The sequence below is a fragment of the Cylas formicarius genome, unplaced genomic scaffold (genome assembly GCF_029955315.1).
Source record: "Cylas formicarius isolate icCylForm1 unplaced genomic scaffold, icCylForm1.1 PGA_scaffold_6__28_contigs__length_40554024, whole genome shotgun sequence".
NCBI lineage: Eukaryota > Metazoa > Arthropoda > Insecta > Coleoptera > Brentidae > Cylas > Cylas formicarius.
The window spans coordinates 5142720-5162317 of NW_026844347.1; the positions used below are offsets into that span (position 1 = coordinate 5142720).

At 33.0% G+C, this 19598-nt stretch overlaps 1 protein-coding gene and 1 long non-coding RNA gene across 9 annotated transcripts in view; one reads left to right on the forward strand and one right to left on the reverse strand.

Annotated features, from left to right (window-relative positions):
* LOC132704176 (protein sidekick) overlaps positions 1-18712 on the reverse strand; it is a 176754-nt gene extending 158042 nt beyond the window's left edge. For all 7 annotated transcript variants that reach the window (XM_060674038.1, XM_060674037.1, XM_060674036.1 and 4 more), the window contains exon 1: positions 18227-18712. In XM_060674038.1, the coding sequence (XP_060530021.1) occupies positions 18227-18353 (127 nt within the window). In that variant the 5' untranslated portion in view covers positions 18354-18712. The remainder of the gene's footprint in view (positions 1-18226) is intronic.
* On the forward strand, positions 4286-6047 carry LOC132704033 (uncharacterized). Of its 2 annotated transcripts, none has more exons than XR_009619211.1 (3): positions 4286-4411; positions 4823-5007; positions 5837-6047. It is a non-coding gene; the product is annotated as an uncharacterized LOC132704033 (long non-coding RNA). The 2 variants fall into 2 exon arrangements; XR_009619212.1 differs by lacking the exon at positions 4286-4411 and adding an exon at positions 4532-4670.
* Positions 18713-19598: the final 886 nt, after the last annotated feature.

A 19598-nucleotide genomic window follows, 5' to 3' on the forward strand; every position in this document is an offset into this window, starting at 1 on the left:
TTGGAGAATCCCAATAATAATATCGACTCCATTTGGTTCCCAAAACGACGCGAATTCGAAGTAACGCACACTAGAAATAAATATAAACTTTATGGTATTTTTAAAAATTATTTCGGTCAATTGACTGGTCAATTGTAGTATTTTTTTAGTATTCTAAATACTGCAAGCGACCACTATTTTGTTTTGTTAATTTTGTTAATTATTTTGTTAATTAATTCGAATTGTCTCGTAACGTATCGATTTGCCGAAGTTTTACATTATCACAAAGAATTTTGTGTATCTTATTTATTATGTGCCCCCAAAAGAAGAAATTCATTAAGTCCGAGTAGACCAATACTTAGGTTATGACTCTTGAAATTAACTATTCAAATGAACTTACGCCATCAATTGTTGCCTTTTTCAAAACATGCGAAGGTTTAAAAATAGATTCAAACAAAATTATGATCTTCTAAACGCCTGTCGTCCGAAATATAAAAATGGCGGTCATTCAATAGATGTTTTAGACCTAGGACAATAAATAAATTCTTCACAAAAATTTAAGTACCAACTCTGGTGAAAGAACTATATTTACATCCATCTATGTCATTTCCATGAGCACTTTACTTTCTTAATTATTTCAAGTTGTCATTTTATACCTCGGTCCAGATTTAGTTATTTTGTTGTAAAGCTGGTAAATTTAATTGTTAAAAAAATATTTAAAAAAAATACATTATGCAGCAAGATTTAATCACGAGTTTGTTTAGGCACAAGCGGGCGCAGTCAGGCGAGAGTTTTTCTACGGCTATTAATTTTTGGGTACATTTTTGCAAAATAGCACGAATATCTTAACTGAGTGATGCATGACGTGATCAAGCTGTGACTAAAAATGAAGCTGACTGTTCAAAATGGCCCTCAATGCACAGTTGGGAATTTTAAAGTAACAACTATTTGGTTAAAACAATGTCGATAACTAAAAAAAAACCAAGCGACTACGCAACGTCCTGCAATTAAAAAGCTGCTAAATATGACAAAATCATGGCGTGAAGTCTTTTGCTACTGATAAAAAAACAAAAGCCATGCTGCAACTTTACCTGTAAATCTCATTAAATTTTCCACCGCACATAGTTGGTTGACACCGTTACCGGTTAAAACCGTTTGACGAGAGATCGAACACGCAACGCACGTGGTATGTGAAGAAGGCATAATCCTTTTCCATTGTACTGCGATGGCTCGAGGGAGACGAATGACCGTAAAGGTCGAATACACCTCATTATAATACCGCTTCGCGGTAAAACAATAGACAGAGGTTTTGCAGCTGAATGCCTATCGCTTTGGGAGCGTGAGTTTTAGCTTTTATTAAAATCAATGACCAACGAAAATGTGCTCTAGTTTTTTATATGCCCAATACAATTTTGAGCAAAAAATCTCTAAACAGGTTCACCAGATAGGCAAAAATGGTGTAGTCCGAAAAGCGTAAAAGTAAATCTGTTGAAACGGACAAACATACATATTGAGCAATAAAAATTCACGTCACCAAAACTTATTTTTTCTGCTCCCTTCTCTAAATTCTGAGGGATACTTAGTGAACGTATTCGCAAAAATGTACCCAGAACCTAACAGTCGTCAAAAACGTGTCGTATCTAACAGGTCTGATATACTTTTTCAGTCACTTGTTTATTAAGCACTAGCTCCGCTTGTGCCAAAACAAATCTCGTGACTCAAATACCTTTTTTCTACTCCAGTCTGTAAAATACCTAATTACCCACCGATCTAGCGTGCTGGAAGCGTCAGTTTACCACGTCAGTTTCGTTTCCCATGAATCCGAGCCACTTCGGACATTTCCGGGATTTTACCGCACGGGTTTGGGAGCAATCGGATGATTTCGTAGATATTTCCCACGCTTGAATTTTGACGTTTGTCAATTCTGACGGTCATGTCAGTAAATGTATTCGTGTTGTTTTGCGAAAAGGTACCCAAAAACTAACGGTCGTATAAAAAGTACAGTTTGCAACACGTTGGGTTCATTTATTAAAACTCGCTCCGCTCGTGTCAAATAAACTCTTGAGTCAAATGCCGTTTACAGCACTTGTTGCATAATATACTATTGTCAAACTTGTTGCATAATATACTATTTTGTATTTTCAGAATTACCATAATTACGAATGCCGGAATTCTTTTTGCTACGAATATGATAAAGAGATATTGCCGGAAGTTAATTGCTACCAGATTAATAACTATCAGGAGGCACGGAGCGATAGAGCGATTCCAATAGTCCTTCGCGTACAACAAACACCAAAAACTTACCTGAGTAAATAATAAGTTACAGACTAAAAAATTTCAATATTATATTCGAATCGCATAACTTTATAATAGCGGTGACCGTACATTTCCCTGTAGAGCAAATCACCAAGTATAAGAAATTACTCCACTGCATGTTCTTTTTTGTCCATAATGTGTTTAAATATTTATTATTCAGGTGGTTCAGTGTTAAAGGTGTATCAAATTCGAGGATCGAAACAAGCAATATCAATATTAGATTACGTGCTTGCGAATACGGCTTCGGGCTACACGGATGAATTGGTCGCGGTAGTTTTATTTCTATTTTGATACGCTAGTCTCACAACCCAAGTGACGCGTATTGTACAACCAAATATATAGTGAATTTATTGCTTTGACATTTTAAATATTTTACGATACCTTCACCGCTGACCTTCGCAGGACCCATCCCAACAGATGTTTATTCTGCATTAAGTAGACGGATGATAACGAATATTTGTAGAAACTTGAAATTTTTATTTGAAACGTAAATGGACCGTTTTAAATTTGATTAAGCATTGATGCTGCGGAGTATTTCCGAATCATTTTTGTCTTATGTGCCTGTCGATTAACAACATTCTTCTTCTTGTATTTTTGTGTCTTCTACATAGTTTTTCGATTTGTAAATAACAAAAGTCTTTTTGAAGACTATAGATTATATTCTGGGTAGATAAAGGTACGTCATAGGAGTACAGATAAATCTTTATTAGAATCTTACAATTAAACATTTTTTGAAGGTGTTAGGGTAGGTAGATAAATACCTAGGACGGTCCTGGAATGGTTACGGATACGGGTCTGCTCGGCAGGGTGTTCTATAAGGGGCTGTGGTTTTGGAGTAATAAACAGTAGACAAAGTTAATGACGGGGTCGGTTGTAAAAGCACTATAATTCTGGTCGAAGTATACCGACACTATTCCGATTCATATATGAAAATGAAACAAGTCAAATTTTCTAATCCCGATGATAGTCAATATGGAAACTATTAATAAATCGACGATGTGCTGGAAACACCTTATCGTGAACTTTTTCCGAGCTTTTTCATTATTTTCGTAGCTGCAAAAGGTACTTGGAAAGACCCCGATTTGAATTCATATGTTTTTGAAAAACTAAAAATATATGTATATAGGTATAGGTATTTAAAATGGAGGCTTGATTGATTTCTTAAAAATGCTTTTAGTACGAAGTCAAATACCAAGCCATTGTTGTAAAAAATTATCATATAAGAATGACTTTTTACATCGCATCCCAAAAAACAAACAAAAAAAAATAGAAATGCAACTCCAGCAAAACGAGTCAAGAAATATTTCTTCTGTTTTCGATAAGTTCGATAAGGTACCCCAAAAAAATATTACCAATTTGCCTATTTGAGATTGCAGCAGGAACATTCCAAAATAGTGTCATAGTGAAATTTACGAGCCTATCAAAATCTTCTAGAGACGATTTCCGCGATTTAAGATTAAAAGCAGAAAGCATAAAAAATTGTGTACGGGGCGGCTGTATGTACATCAGTTTGTTCCTAGTTGCTTGGGAAATGGATGTTTCCTATCAAAGGTGCCACCATGTCCGCTTTTCTCAAATAAGATGATTTTGCGTACGCTCGAGCGTTATGGATTGTATCTAAGATATTTTCGGATATGAAATCTAAAATGGTCCTATACTAATAGAAAAACTACAGCCCTAGTTTGAAAAACATCAAAAATTACAGCCTGGTTAGCAAAATAAAAGGTCGTATTCAATGCGATGCACGAAACAAAAAAGGTGTTATAATTGATTGACAAAAATTTTTTTCTTGTCGTCAGAGAAGGAAAATGATCAAATTTCCAAATGAAACGTAGATTCAGTTTGGATAAATGCTTGACGGCGGTGAGAAAGGAACCAAGCTAACTTACTGACTTAAACTTTTACAAGCGGACTGCGAAGCAGGTTTTATTAGTGTTTCATATTTCAATCTAATATTATTTACTAAATGTCAACGGTAACTAATTAGAAACACATTTCAGACAAAATTTTAAAAGTGGTGATGCGGCTACGACATGCTTTAGAATTGATGCTTAACAGGAGTTCATCCGAGGAAACAGAAACAGAGCAAAATAGCCGTCTACCCAATTTTTTGACTGTAAGTATTTTTTTTATTTATCCACAACCTCGCCCGTGTTTAAATTTTTCTCAAAGCTAACAATATGGCAATGACATAGCCATCAGGTTAAATGAAGAAATAATTTTTCTTAAAAAATTTAAAACATGCGGAGCGGCGGAGGTCTCAAACTTGTTTATTTGTCCCTGAAGAACGCAACAAGACGAAAAAGATGATTATTATTTCGCGAATCGAGAAATGGCGTCACTGCCGCCGACTTCTAATGGAACAAGAAATGCAGGTACAAATTAACATAAAAGAGAAGGCGACGTAACGGAACGCTTAAGTATTTTTGAATACCGAATTGCTTGTACCAGAATTTCTGATATTAGACGGATAACGCTATACTATACATTTCGAGTAAAAAGCTAATAATATTACCGCCTTTTGCAGTTCGATAGACCCGAGCACACCGGTAGGAGATCGCCTTCGAAATAAATCCGTTATGTGTTTCGCAACGCCCTGTAAAGGCAACACCCGAGTTCATGATCAGACTGTGCGCGTTTATTTAAAGGAATGCAAAGTTGGGGCTAAAACGGTTCAAACTCAATTTTACGTTATAACACAGGCGCGCATAGGTACGTACATATAAAGTGAGGATATTAATGGTATGCATATTTATAGGCAACTGCTTTGTTACCATGCGAACCGGTCATCCGCGGACTTTGGAGAATCTCAAAATTAATTGTTACGTAATATCACAAGAGTAATTGCTGCCGCAATATATGATAACAATAGCAACATTCGCATTATTCACACGGCAGATATACTCAGATAAAACAATAATAAATGTACAGTGTTTTTCTATACGCCACTCACTTAAATATATATATATATATATATATATATATATATATATATATATATATATATATATATATATATATATATATATATATATATATATATATATATATATATATATATATATATATATATATATTCACTTTTAAGATAAAAAATAAAAACCCTTTTGATCCAACATTTATATAATAAACTACCATTTATTTTAAACAAGGAATCACCCCCTTAAGTTTTTCGCATTTGGTTTGAAACACCATGTATATCAAAATTTGTGAGTATCAGAAGAAAACTAACTTCTTGTAAAACTATGTAAAAAATCCTAACCCGACCAGTTTTCACCTCTTCCATAACGCATAAGCCAAACAAAGGATGTCCAAAATGCAAAATTTCCCAAATTACTATGTATCGAAAAATCCAAAATGACTTTTTTTTTGTGCCACCTTTCATTTCATAAAAAAGTCGATCCCGCAACCACACATACAATTATCAATAAGGGAGCTACACTGTAAAACCTTCAAAAATTGTCCAGACTGTACTAAAAAATTTCACACAATGTTTTTTTTATATTCCCATAGCATCGTTAATGTTCAAAGATTTCTTCAGCTCCTGCAACTTAAAGCGACAGTTACCGCTTTGCATCCGGTCGAAAACCATTCGAATATCGAAGCCACTCAACCGCACATCCTTCAGCGATAGCCCAAGGGTTTAGCCATTCTTGTGTTGTGAAAAGGGCGGAAAAAGAGGCGTCGGTTCGTAATACCACATACGAGTAATTGAAGTATCTACTTACCGTCAGGGTCGCCGTCGGACTGAAAAATCATGTCATTTTCTGTAATATAATTTTTTTTACTTTTAGTTTATATTATTAGTCTCTGAGGTTTTACATCTAAATGTGATGGCGTGAATCAGAATAAGTGCTATTTTCGACATGATGACCTCACATGGCTCTTCCAACTGGTATCTACGTGAATTCCAAAGCGGTGATACAAATTTCAATGCCATTGTCGGACAATACTATGAAAATAATTCCATTTGAAATGATAAAGTAATGCAAATGACAAATGAAGTTGCATTCATTTTTCATAGAAAAATTGTTTACTGAACATTTGAAATATAAGACTAAAATTATTTTTCATTATACATTAAAATGTTGTTATTTCATTAAATGTTTATAATTTGAAAATAATGATGGAGACAAGTACATTTGCAACTTCTTGCAATCGCCACACAAGCCTTAGATTGCGTTGTTTTTTTTATTAGATGACGGATAGTTAGTGTTTAATTGTTTATAGTACTTTGTACCAGCCTTCATAATTTTTGTAGTAGTTTCTTTGTTGAAAACCGAAAATTGCAACGTGAAAATGGGGCTTAAAGCAGTTTAAATAAAATTGAGAAAAAAGAACTTTTATCTACACCCTCGATATCAAACATAAAGCGAATGTGCACCTACATGACAAACTTTTTTTTTCAAAGAATTCGTTCCCTTAAGGATCAGAGCCTTATTACAGTGTTACTTTAAAACTAGAAATAGGTACACTTGATTGATGCTGCTAGAATAGACCGTTTTTGAGGAAAATGGATTTCAATACGTTGAAAATAAGGCTTTGAAATAATAGGTTTGTTATTATTACAGCAGGACATTTTAATAAAAATAAAATGACATAACCAGTATGTTTAATTCAGATTTTATAAGAAAAAAGTCCAAAAATCAAGCCACAAAAAACATTTTGCCCACTAATTTCCAAACACCCAAAAAAAAAATTTTCAGCAAATTGATACGACCTGTTTTTCCCAAAACTCCCAATGTTCCTCGAACTGTGAGATATCCTGAATATTTGTATTTCAATAAGCCCACGTGATAATAATATGAAAATACGATTACCTTAAATCATCGATGTTAACGCCTTCGCCTTCGAGATAAATAAACAGCAGTTATCAGCAGAACAGATTAGTGCACCGAACGTATTTAGCGAGAAGGCGTTCAATCCAGTCGTAAAAACGACGTTTTTGGCACAAAGGCCAAGAGGTTGTTCGCGCCCGCGGGATTGAAAAATCATATTACGGCCCTAAAAATTCGTTTATGCGGTAAAGAAACGGTCGCGTAAAACGAATCCTAAAATATATGACACGGGGGGACGAAACGTGGCCGAAATCGCATTTTCGGTGTGTTTGTGTTCGATTTTGTTGTCTCCGTATATCTCGTTAACTCCCCTTTACCTTCGCCTGTACCTGCCTTTCTGGGGGTTTCGCACGTAAACTCAAGTTTGTTGCAGAATCTTAGTTTACGCAAACTTTTGCTAATTATCAACGCTAAATTTCATTCTAATAATATGGAATAATATGGAACTTGAAACTTTGTTTTTATTTCTTTAATACATTTGCTCATGTAAAGAAATAACGCATATCAAATCGAAATTCAAAACCCAATACTTAAGATTCAATAAATAATTCAAGTTGGGAGAATGATCGTGACGTCATACCGCTACTTTTCGATCGATACGGCGACATGGTATACTGTTATTCTCAGGTTATAGGCCGACAATTATATTATTCATTTTAATTTTTCTCTCATATAAGGTGTGCTTGTATTTAATCTATGTATTTCAAAATAAAAGCCGTCGATTTTTGTTAACATTATGTTCAGATGTCATTTTAGCCTTAATCTTGAAAATATTTTTAGCTCTTCCATCTTGCACCCATCCTACTGATGTCTCCATAGGAATGGTTTCCTGATCTGTATATACTTTAATCAGTATTGAGATTTGCACTAGTTTCAAAAAAATCCTTTTTGTTTTTTTTTCTTGAATAATTTACATTTTATTTGATATACCATTCGAATTTTAAAAACTAGAAAACTTTAAGCCGGTGACAATATCATATTGGTTTAAAACTAGTGGCAAAATTTTCTATAAACATATCTTCTATCTTACCACCTCAGCAAAAAAAAAACTTTCGGTGTTTTATATGTAAGATGTCACCAACCATATCCACTGAAGGTAAATTATCAGTGATGAAAATAAGTAGCCTGAAATCTGGTGCCTCAGCAGGTCTGTGAAATACAATGCTAGCATGAAAATCCGGTGTATCATTTGAAATTGCGATTTGCTCCAGGAGACATTCCATATGTTCTAGTTATTTCTCACTCCTTAGCGCTGCTTCGTTCTTTGCTTTACGAAAATCAGCTCAGTAAATCAGCTCACCTAATTTACAACGCTCCAATTAAATCTGCCCAAAATAATTTACTAAACTAATACCTCGAATCATGCATGGAAATGGACAAAGAAAGATTTAGATCGTCCGATGCAATTCAATCGGGTCAAATCTCTACATCTATACCGATAATTCCCTCGTTTACATACAACTATGCATTAATTAAGCGTGCGGAAAATGTCACTTTAAGACGTCATCCATGTTACCCACTATTCCGCGTCCGCGTCCCTTAGGACGTTTCCGGTATATTTCAAAAATTTTAGCCGTGATATTTTGAAGTTCGTCAATTCTGATGGTCATATAGCTACTAAAGATGCATATGCTGATACAACAGGAACGTATGAAGCAGCTGTGAAAAAAAAAATAGGATAAAGTGCAGGTTAGTGGGTTAAGTGTAGAGGCATGTGCGGAAGATCATTCCCATCTCAACGAAAATATGACGAGCTACCTGGGGAGCATTTTTTATCATAGTAAGACCACAATATTATCTAATAGCAATACGCACTCAATGAATGTATTCTAATTGTTTTTAAAAAATGTACACAAAAAATAAGGATCGTAGAAAAAGTGCATGCAACACGTTAAATAAACTTCTTCAGTCCAAATGTGCTTGTAACTAAAGTGGCACTTGTTGCACAATATAAGGCACTGAACATCACAAACCAATCAAATATAGAACCATAAAGGAGACCCATAATAATAAGAAATTACAGCAAGCAGAATTACAAACTCCATTGTTTGTCTTTATAAAGCATTTCCAGAAGGGATCGCTTGAAATAAGCACAATTATTTTGCGTCTTCATGCACAGACTTAACATTAAAACGACATTATTGCATAACATAGTCCAGGTATTAAACGAATATATATATATATATATATATATATATATATATATATATATACATATATATATATATATATATATATATATATATATATATATATATATATATATATATATATATATATATATATATATATATATATATATATATATATATATATATATATATATTCAGTAACGACGATGATATCAATAGAGACAAATACATATTCTCCACTGCATTTCCATTGACTGTTCGTTTGCTTATAAGAGAACTCTAAAAATAACAATGACAACCTGGTATCCATTTCTAGCTCTTATCTGCCCCTTTCTAGAAAAATATATTGTTATTTTCAATAGTGATTTTTACGTTACCATGCGAGAGGATATTCCCTTTACGTTATAATTTAAAGTCAGTGTCGCTAGGCAAATCGCAGCTCTAGTTATGAATAACTTGCAGTCTCTCCTTTTGAAATAATAAATAGCAAATAAATCGTTTTCACAACTATCTCCATTTACTCGTTCCTGTAAAAATACGGCAAAAAAGTTCGCAAAAAGGTTTAGCGAATACTCTCTGTAAAATGAAAATCGCCCAAAAATTATATAAACACGGAACTTTAAACGAAAAACATTCCAATACCGAGAATGGCTTTTAGATTTACCGAAAATCTCCATGAAAACGGAATTAACAGAGACATAAAAACAGGAAAACGTTTTAATTTCGTTCCAATTTATCGGACTCCCAGTTGGAGTCGATTTTTTGTCCCACAAAGGGCGGCACAACATCCAAGTTAGATTGAAATTTTAGTCGCGAATGAATGATGAAAGGTAAATTTTTAAGACGATACGACGTTTTGGGAAGCATTAAGCATTTAATTCTGTAACGGGGCAAGACGAGACGATACGCGACTGACCAAAAGTTTTGGTTCGTAAATCAAAAGCCAGTAACGACTACTTAGTAGCACGATTTCAAAAGTACTCAAAAGAATTGTCAAAAAATGAATAAGAGCGTTTAAAGAAGAGATTCAGATGTTCTTATAAAACAATCGGGTTTCCGAAAATATTGCAGTTGCATTAAAGCCTTTATCATGGATGACCTGATAAGATGTATGGAGAAAAGTAAATTTACTACACTCGTTATGGTAGAATCGCGGGTAGAATACTCAAAAGGATGAAGGGATTTAACCAACTACACATTTTGAGTCCATCACAAGTTAATACTAAGTTAAATTAAATTTAAATTATATTGGTGTTCTGGTTGACTGGAACGTTTCCGGTGTGTTAAACTAAAAGCGGATATCAACAGTAGGCTTCCATCAGCAGGTCCAATGCTTTCGTCGCTATTGTCCACAAGTAACAATTTATTCAAAATGAGGATAAAAATTCCATGGTTCAACTTTGCTCTATGCAATGCAATGCATAAAATGCATACAATTTCAAGCAGGTAAAATGCTTTTTGGAGACAGGGAGAAAACGATGCAGAAACGACATGAAGTTCATTAACGATATCTTCCTTAAATTTTTAGAAATAGTTTTGTAATCCAGAGATAATAAGTCACCTACTTTTTTTTCAAATACACCAGTGGCGGGCGTACGGAATTTCACTTGATATTTGCATTCATATATGAACAGATTTGATCTTTTAATATTTTTTTAGTCCGTCGCACGGGTTTCACTTAAAAATAAAAACTAATTTAATTTAATTTGGGGATTATAAGAATATTTTTTTTAAGAGAAATCAGTGGCGTACCATCAATGTCTGCTAAAATAGACAAGTGAAATTCCGTACGCCCGCCACTGGTGTATTTAAAAAAAAAGTAGTACACTAAATAATGCCTCTTGATACATGGTGAATGTATGCCAAATGTCATTAAAATATCTGATATTAAAAAAATATATTTTTTTTAAAACAACCTGTATCTCAAAAGTTAAGACGTTTAATGCATATGAAGTTTTCTTTTTAAAATGCACCCAAAAATCTCTCTTAGTTATTGACATTCAATTAGAAAACACCCTGTAATAGTTTTGTGTGGGAGAATTATCTTTGGATCTAGTATTTCTCTAAGTGAAATTACTGAATTGTGTTTTCTGTAAGATGTATAACAGCTACTAACCTAAACTAATTAAAACACAGTTCAGGAATTTCACTCACAGAAATATTAGATCTAAAGGTACTTTAATATCTAAAGATACTAACCAAATCCCGTATTAAGCCATTGTAAAGTTGTGTTTTGAAAAACGCGTCATCGCTCCTGCATAGACTAAAGTGATGCATGTTTTTGGCAAAAATTAGTGAAATTAGTTATTTTTTCGCACTCTGTCACCATAATTTCAATGCACCACTAGGTAACTTATTATCTCTGGATTACAAAACTTTTTCTAAAAATTTAAGGAAGATATCGTTAATGAACTTCATGTCGTTTCTGCATCGCATTCTCCCTTTCTCCAAAAAGCATTACCTGCTTGAAATTATATGTATTTTATGGCCAAGCATTGCATAGAGCAAAGTTGAACGATGGAATTTTTATCCTCATTTTGAATAAATTGTTAATTATAACGATCATGGCATCATGTATTATTTCTAGTATTTATGTGAGTGAAATTCCTATATCTCTCTTTTCCCGAAAAGGTATGGCGGCCACACATAGTTCAAGATAAGAAGTTTGGACCGCCTAGACAGCAGAATTAATTAAAAGGCTTATATAGTGACGCAACCACTCAGAACCGCTACTCGTTTCTCCCCTTAAAATAGCTGTATGTGATCTATGTAGCATCACAATACATGACACCACACTACTCAACAGACCAAATATGTGTCCCAATTTAGTTGCCTCACAAAACACGTGCATTTGTACTGCGCTTTTAAAGTTCTATAGCACCATAAAAACTTGATAATTGCCCTTCGATTATCACTCCCGCAAGTCATTGGCAATTAGCTTTACTTTATGACATTTCCTGATATTATCACTCCCGGTAGTGAACTGTGGCGCCAGTGCGATGTTCAAACCTCAGAATATAGCGTCAATGCGGCCAATATAATGAATCGTAGACCAATGAAGGAAATTACTTATAAAGGTGGTATAATAAGCAATTAGTGACCAATAAGTACTGGACCGAGTAAGTACAGGAGAAATTTAATATATTTTTTTATTATTAAACCATAAAAATACTAGTAGGCGATCTCCGATTTTGAAAACTACAATCAATTTCGGTTCTTTTAGTAGTGACGTTGAATTTTTAAATCAAACTTTTAAGAACTGCTACGTCATACATTATTGATTTAAAGGCGTTAGATGCTCCTAAAATTAACTCAAAAATCGAAAAAAATAATTATATTCAATATTCAATAATTATATTGGGATTTTACTAGAAAGTAAGTTACATATCTTGTACATATACCGGGTGACACAAGAAACTCGGAACACTCTATAACTTTTAAACGGCTTGAGATAACGTTTTGAAATTTGGAAGGGTTAATATAAGCTGAATATCCAATTTTTTGAACATATGTAATCAATGGTTGCACTTCCCGTTTGAGCGGAGGAGATCATTCTACCTAAGATAGGACGGTTTTCTTCTGTTCTTTTTTTTTTTTTCATAAATACTATTTACCGGGAAAAATTGTAAATGAAACTTTTCTTTACTTGTCTAAGTTCAAATAGCATGTAATGTAATGAACTATTAATTTTTTAGGATAACCTAGTTGTTTCAAATAGCACCCTAGTGGGAACAAAAACTTTTTAACATCGGTACTTTTTTTGGTACATTTTAACAAAAAAAAATTCGTCAAAAAAGGAAGGAAAAAACCAGATAAGTAAGTAAATCTTCATAAAAACAAAATAGGCATTACTTAGGTGGAGGTGGCTTTGCTTCTTCATCTATTCATCATCAAGTCGGCATGATTGAAAATTCTGACGGTTTGTAAATTTTTATCTGATTATCGATTTTGCCGTGTTATCGATTATCATGGAAAACAATAATAAATGTTAGAAAGGGTTAGGGCGAATGTAATTTCTAGAACCAGGGAGTGTCGTATACAATTTCTATACATACGTATACATATTCTATGTAAATTTCATTTTAAAATAAATTAGTTATTAACTAATATCTATCGCACTCACTTAATTCGTACGTATACATATTCTATGTAAGTTTCGTCTTAAAATAAATTAATTATTATCTAATACCTATCGCACTCACTTAATTCAAATAAATTCAAAACTCCAGTTCCAAAATAAATGAATGTGATGTTTTGTGTCGATGTAAAACTTGTCTTACAGTAACACAAGTTGACATACCACTTTCAAATCGATTCTAAAGACATTGTTGAGGTTTTATTTTCTAACAGATTTTCAAAATATTGCGTTGAATTATCCCAAAAAGTGACAGATTTGAAAAGAGAAAAAATGTTTCCATCTCTTGTTCTTCTGAGTTTCCGGGAAAAAGAGCTTGCAGCTTATGACGTACGTATACTTCGTTATGTAAGTTTTTGACTGTATTCCAGAAGCATATTAACTTTTTACCATAATAAAATTACCATAATAAAAAAAATTCTAATCCTTGAATCTCAGAAGAAACCCTCCCTTGAATTTACTTTTTTTTAATCTTAGCAACTTGACAATTAATAGAAGCAAAGCCACCTCAATAGGGTTTTGTTTTTATAAAAATTTATTTAGTTACCTGGTTTTTTCCCTCCCGTACGCTTATTTTTTCTAACGGATTTTGAAAATTTTGGTGTGAAAATGTTGCAAAAGTACCGGTTTTAAAAAGTTTTTGTTCCCACTAGGGTGCTATTTGAAAAAACTAAGTTAGACAAGTAAAGAAAAGTTTCCTTTACAATTTTTCCCATGGTCAGGTAACCCGATGAATAGTATTTATGATGGTCACAGCCTAATAGACACAATTTTCAAAACGTAAACAAGAATTTAAAAAAACAAAAAAAAATGAGAAAAATCATTCTATTCTACATAGAATGATCTGATTGACTACATATTGTCAAAAAATTGAAAATTCAGCCTATATTTATGTTTCCACTTTCTTGTTTCCCCCGGTATAGGTGCCTTGCCGATAATTGAGGCACCTCCGATACATGAACATAAAAAAATATCGAGGACATTCATTTTAAAATTACATTTTCTGAGAAAAATAATCAGCGAGAATCCCCCGTAAAAATCTAATGCTTTTTCTTTCTAGACTTCATCATGGCCAAGTTTCGACTTCCAGAAGGAGGTGAAAAGACAGGAAAGAAGCTTTTGACCGGACAGTTTACATTCGAGATGCCGGCAAACCCTTCGGGGAAATCCAAACTGTTTTCGAAAACATTACTTCCTTAATTTTCTTAGACATTTTCAGTTACGTCAACGTGTAAGATTTGCTTATAGTTTGTCCCGTAACCACCCGACGAAGAAGGAAACTTCAGACGTGTAGAAACGGGAAAGTCAATATAAACGCCATTGCCCCAATAATCCCACCGGCCAATTATATCATTTGCCGAATAACTCGCGCAATTTCTCTGCTAACAAATTAATTAAACTGAGCCGATTTCCTCTCGCAATTATGTGATATTAAGCGTTTAATTTATGAGTAAGACGACGGAATAGCGAAGACGGTTGCGGGGACCAAGCATTTAATCTTACATTTAATTTCAACTCGTTGGATATCGTTAACGAAAAGAAATTCAATACGTTACAATAGAGTTAATAATATCAATTTTGCTCTCTCTGAAAGCAGGTTCGACTTAAGGCGCTTCCACACGAAGTAAAAATTGTATTTAGCTCGTTTTTTGCACAAATTACTTGAGCGTGTTACTCCTAAAACTCATTATTGAGACACCCGTTACAATAACCAACATAATATACCAAGGCCTAAAACGGCTCTTATTGATTGCTTTTTCTCATAATTTTGAGATACAGAAAATAAAATTTGCAATTCAAATCCAAGTTAAACAATTATCTCTTTCATAAATAATAAATTGTCCACGACTTTAAATAAAATAAGTTTCGGTTTACCGGATCCATGTCAAATTGGCACCAATATTCTTATTTTAAAATCGAACTAAAATTTCAAATTATAAGATTTCTCTTTTATGAAAAGAGCAGCACGGTGACAGCTCAATTGGAGAATTGTTCTTCTAAAAATATTGACATTTGAAAATTTGTTTTTCAAATTTTACAGCTTTATCAAATCTGCTTCAGATCGATCAAAAAGGGTTACCTATCTTACTGTTTAATAAGCTTTTTTGAACCATGACAGAAATGTCAAAAATATGACAGTTTCAAATAAAATAACGTTACGCATAGATGAGAACTAATTAAAAAGAAATGTCTTGTTGAAAAATGTCGATTTGCAACTGTCCTTCTGAGAGGAGGAGAACAATTTTTGCTCAAAAAGTTGTTTCACTAAAAAACAAGAATTTTTTGATTTGTGTAATGTACTTAATTACGGTTTTCCTGAATAGTAAAAATGACTGAAAATATTTATGATTAGTATACTTTTTCTACCACCATTAGTTTCTATTTTCTGCAAAACAGTACGTGAGGAAACTATCAGAACTGACAATCACAAAATAACATCGGTGACTAAAATTTGTGTGTACTGGAAACGTCCGAAGTAAAGAAAAAAGAAGAAGGATGCTGACGTCTTAAAGTGACATTTAAATTAAAATCCTACCCTATAGATTCAAGGTTTGATTCTCAAGTTGTGATATAAAAAAAGAAGATATACACCACTTCGAAATCTTCATCCAAAAGAAAATCTCGGTTAAATTGAGGAAAACAACGGCCGTAATTTGGTTTATTTTCTGTATTTTTATACGAGTAATATTTTTTATTAATAAATTAGATATATATATCATCTATTATTGTTACGTTATTTCGTTTATGGTTTTGGTTAGTTATGGTATTTTTAATTTTCACTCGGTGTACTCAGTACATCTATATTTTACAAATCGCATAAAATTTATTTAAAAACCTAAGATCTAAAATATTGCATAAAAAGAAATACGGGAAATATCTAGGAAATATTGTGAAATACGGGGTAATAGAGGGAAATATTTGGGTAATACAAAGAAATACGTGCGAAATACAGGGAAATACGGGGAAATAAGAGGAAAGTATTTCGGTAATGCAAAGAAATATGCGGAAATGTAGGGAAATACGCGAAAGTATTTGGGCTATATGTCAAAATTCGGGAAAATATTTATATAAATTTGGTTTCCTTCCCGATCTTAGTTAAATAAAACGAAGTATAGTGCAAGTATTAATAATATATAATACATATTTGTTTATTAGAATATAATATATATTTATTTATTAGAATCATAGCTTGCATTTTTCCTTTTACTAATTGTGATGGAAATGTACTGTATAATTTACATGCTCGGTTAAACAACCAGATAGTGGCTGCACTTCGCCGAGTTCAAAACACAAAAGACATTTCTATTCCTTTCTATTCTATTTAGTTATAAATATTACGAATATATGAAGAGTGTTGGGTGCATTACAATATTCTAGGTTTAATCTTCTCAGAACAGTTGTTCGATATTTACAGCGGAAAATGGTGTTCTGTGTTCCAAGAAATCGAGTCTACGGAAATCATAAGCACAAATAAATTCTTTTAAATAAACCTGTATTCCTCTGCTAGGTCGAACCCGGCATAGACCACACACTTATCAAGGGGCGCACGACACTTCAAAAATAATGTTTTCCGAAATTTACTTCTATCCCGAATATTTTATTTCATTTTGACGATTTACATTAATAATTACAAAATAAGCTTTTTGCCGACTTTTACTAACAAATAATAACCGAACAAAAACTTAGCCTCCCTATTAACAGAAAACTAGTAACATTATTTTTTCATATATAATATCACCAATAAGCTTTATTTATCTTTCACTTATGCTTCGCTAGCACTCTTGTTGTTTCCACCTAATGGCCAAAATAGGATTTCTTTTACATTATTTTTTTATTATTTAAATATGGTTTAACTAATAGAAAGCATTCAAAAGGAAAAAATTTACTGATTTCACAGAGAACAAAGATGCTGTGGTACACCATCAGATTTCACGCGTGACTTACCCTTGCATAAAATCTATTAACAAAATTATTTAGTAAACTATGTAAATTTGCTGTGCATTGTTTAATTAATTACTTTTTATTCACCAAAAAAATGGTTGAAACTATAAGAATGTTCCATTTGATACTCGATTTTAAATTCTAACGTTGTCATTGCGAAAATATTTCTGGAACTTACGTGGTCATATACCAAATTTGGAAAAACAAATTTTGTTAGTTCTCCACAACTCAGATGAATCGAATTCCTACAATAATTATTGGTTTGAGATTCGTCATCCAAAAAACTTTTTTGCAGGATTTTGTTCATTTATGATGATAAAAGGTTAATTCTGCTTTAACCAAATAAAAATTGTGAAGTTCAGTGCCGTTGCGGGAGTTATGTGCTCCACTGTTTTCGTATCTTACCTCGCTTTCGAGCACAAATATAAAAATCATGTAATTTACCAAAATTGTTACTATTACATTCCAGGACCTAATTTTATATAAACTTTTTTCCTTTCTTTTTGTTTTTTGAAACACCCTACCTATCTACTCCCCTACCTACTACTATCTTCAACCCCAAGAATCGAAACTTTTCAACAAGCCTAAAAATATTCAAAGTAATCAAATACCCTCTCGTTGATGTAATGAAATTGAAAAATAAAAATTAATGATAACAGTGTGTTTCGATATTTAAGAAAACATTTGGAGAGCTAATTAATACCTACCTCCAATTCAGGCGGCATACCCATTCAAGTTAATGCTTAATAGTTAATACTTACGTTAACAGGGCATGATAGATATAAATCCCGTACATTTTCAACACAAACATTATTAAAATATGTTGAATCACATTTGGGAACTCTAGAATAATGTACAAAGGAAAAAGGTACAACAAGACTTACCTGCAATAGTTGTTTTCAGTGAACAGATTGCCAACAAAACTATTAATCCTCGCAAAGGTAGATGCCCTTGTAACCATCGTCGATTGCATTCTGCATTACAAAGTGTCCCCCTTTCACGCCGCACCATTTTCCAATATAACTTTTCAAACGTTCTTTCAAAAATATGACCTATGCACCACACGAAATAAATTGCAAACACATCCTTCGAAAAAATCCATTTTTAATAACGAAATACACCACACGCACGTTGCAAAAGGTGTCTGAAAGTTTTATCAAGACACCTGTGGATGCCTACTTGATTCGTTTTACATCGCGCTGATCACTAATGCAAATGCATCGGCAAATTTCGGCTTACTTTTTATCAGTACGAAATATTGCAGAAACAATTAATAATTTCACTTATTCGATCGTTTCACGGCCGTTTGCCATTTAAGCTACCCCGCACACCAAACGGCACAAGTCGCATATGCAAGTTTCTCAACTGCATGTTTGTTTTCGGTTGTTAAAAGTTTGTTGCGCATGCTCACAAGGTCCAGGTACGCAGGCCAATGACCAATTCTATAATGGACGGCGCCATCACACGGCCAGGTGGGATACTAAATTTTAAATGGGCTAGAAGACCACCACGTGGCGTTGCAGTTGTTAGAATATGATGTGCACGTAGAGTTTAACGAATTGACAGTAATTCCTGCAATATTGCTTATTACGCACATATAATTGTTGTCTAATGCTAACTTCAATCATCCATTAAATATTATACTTTTGGCTCAGAATCACGACTTGGTATTAATTATAAAAATATCATGATGCCCCAAAATATTACCTGCTGAAGATTTAAAATAAATCGAGTACTTTACGAACATGCGTTTTCCTCATTACTGCGAATATTGTTCCACTTTTTTTCGCCCCAAGTATATGAGAAATAAAAGTATTCATGGTGGACCAGATTTTCAGTGGCAAATTCTAACAGCTGATAGCAATTTTGTTATATGATTAAATTATTTTACTTACAATAATTTTATTATTATATTTATTAGTCAAATGTAAATGAATGGATATTCTTGATGTAATATATACATATTTATTTGTAGCGGTGGCATAACAGGTTTAGACTACATAATAATATTCTGAAAAAAGAATCTACTATATTTTCATAAAATTCCCAGTTTTCATCCTTGAATGACATTACTATTGGTATTGGTGTTTTGTACATAAAGTTCTTTTTTGGCTATTTTTTGTTAATTACTTAAAAGGCATTTATTGGAAACTAATTAGTAAGTAGTAATAGTAGTTTGTGTTTGAATTTGAAATAACCTCACCTTCCAGTTACATAAAAGGTTGCCCATAAATCATGGCAAATAAAAACACAATA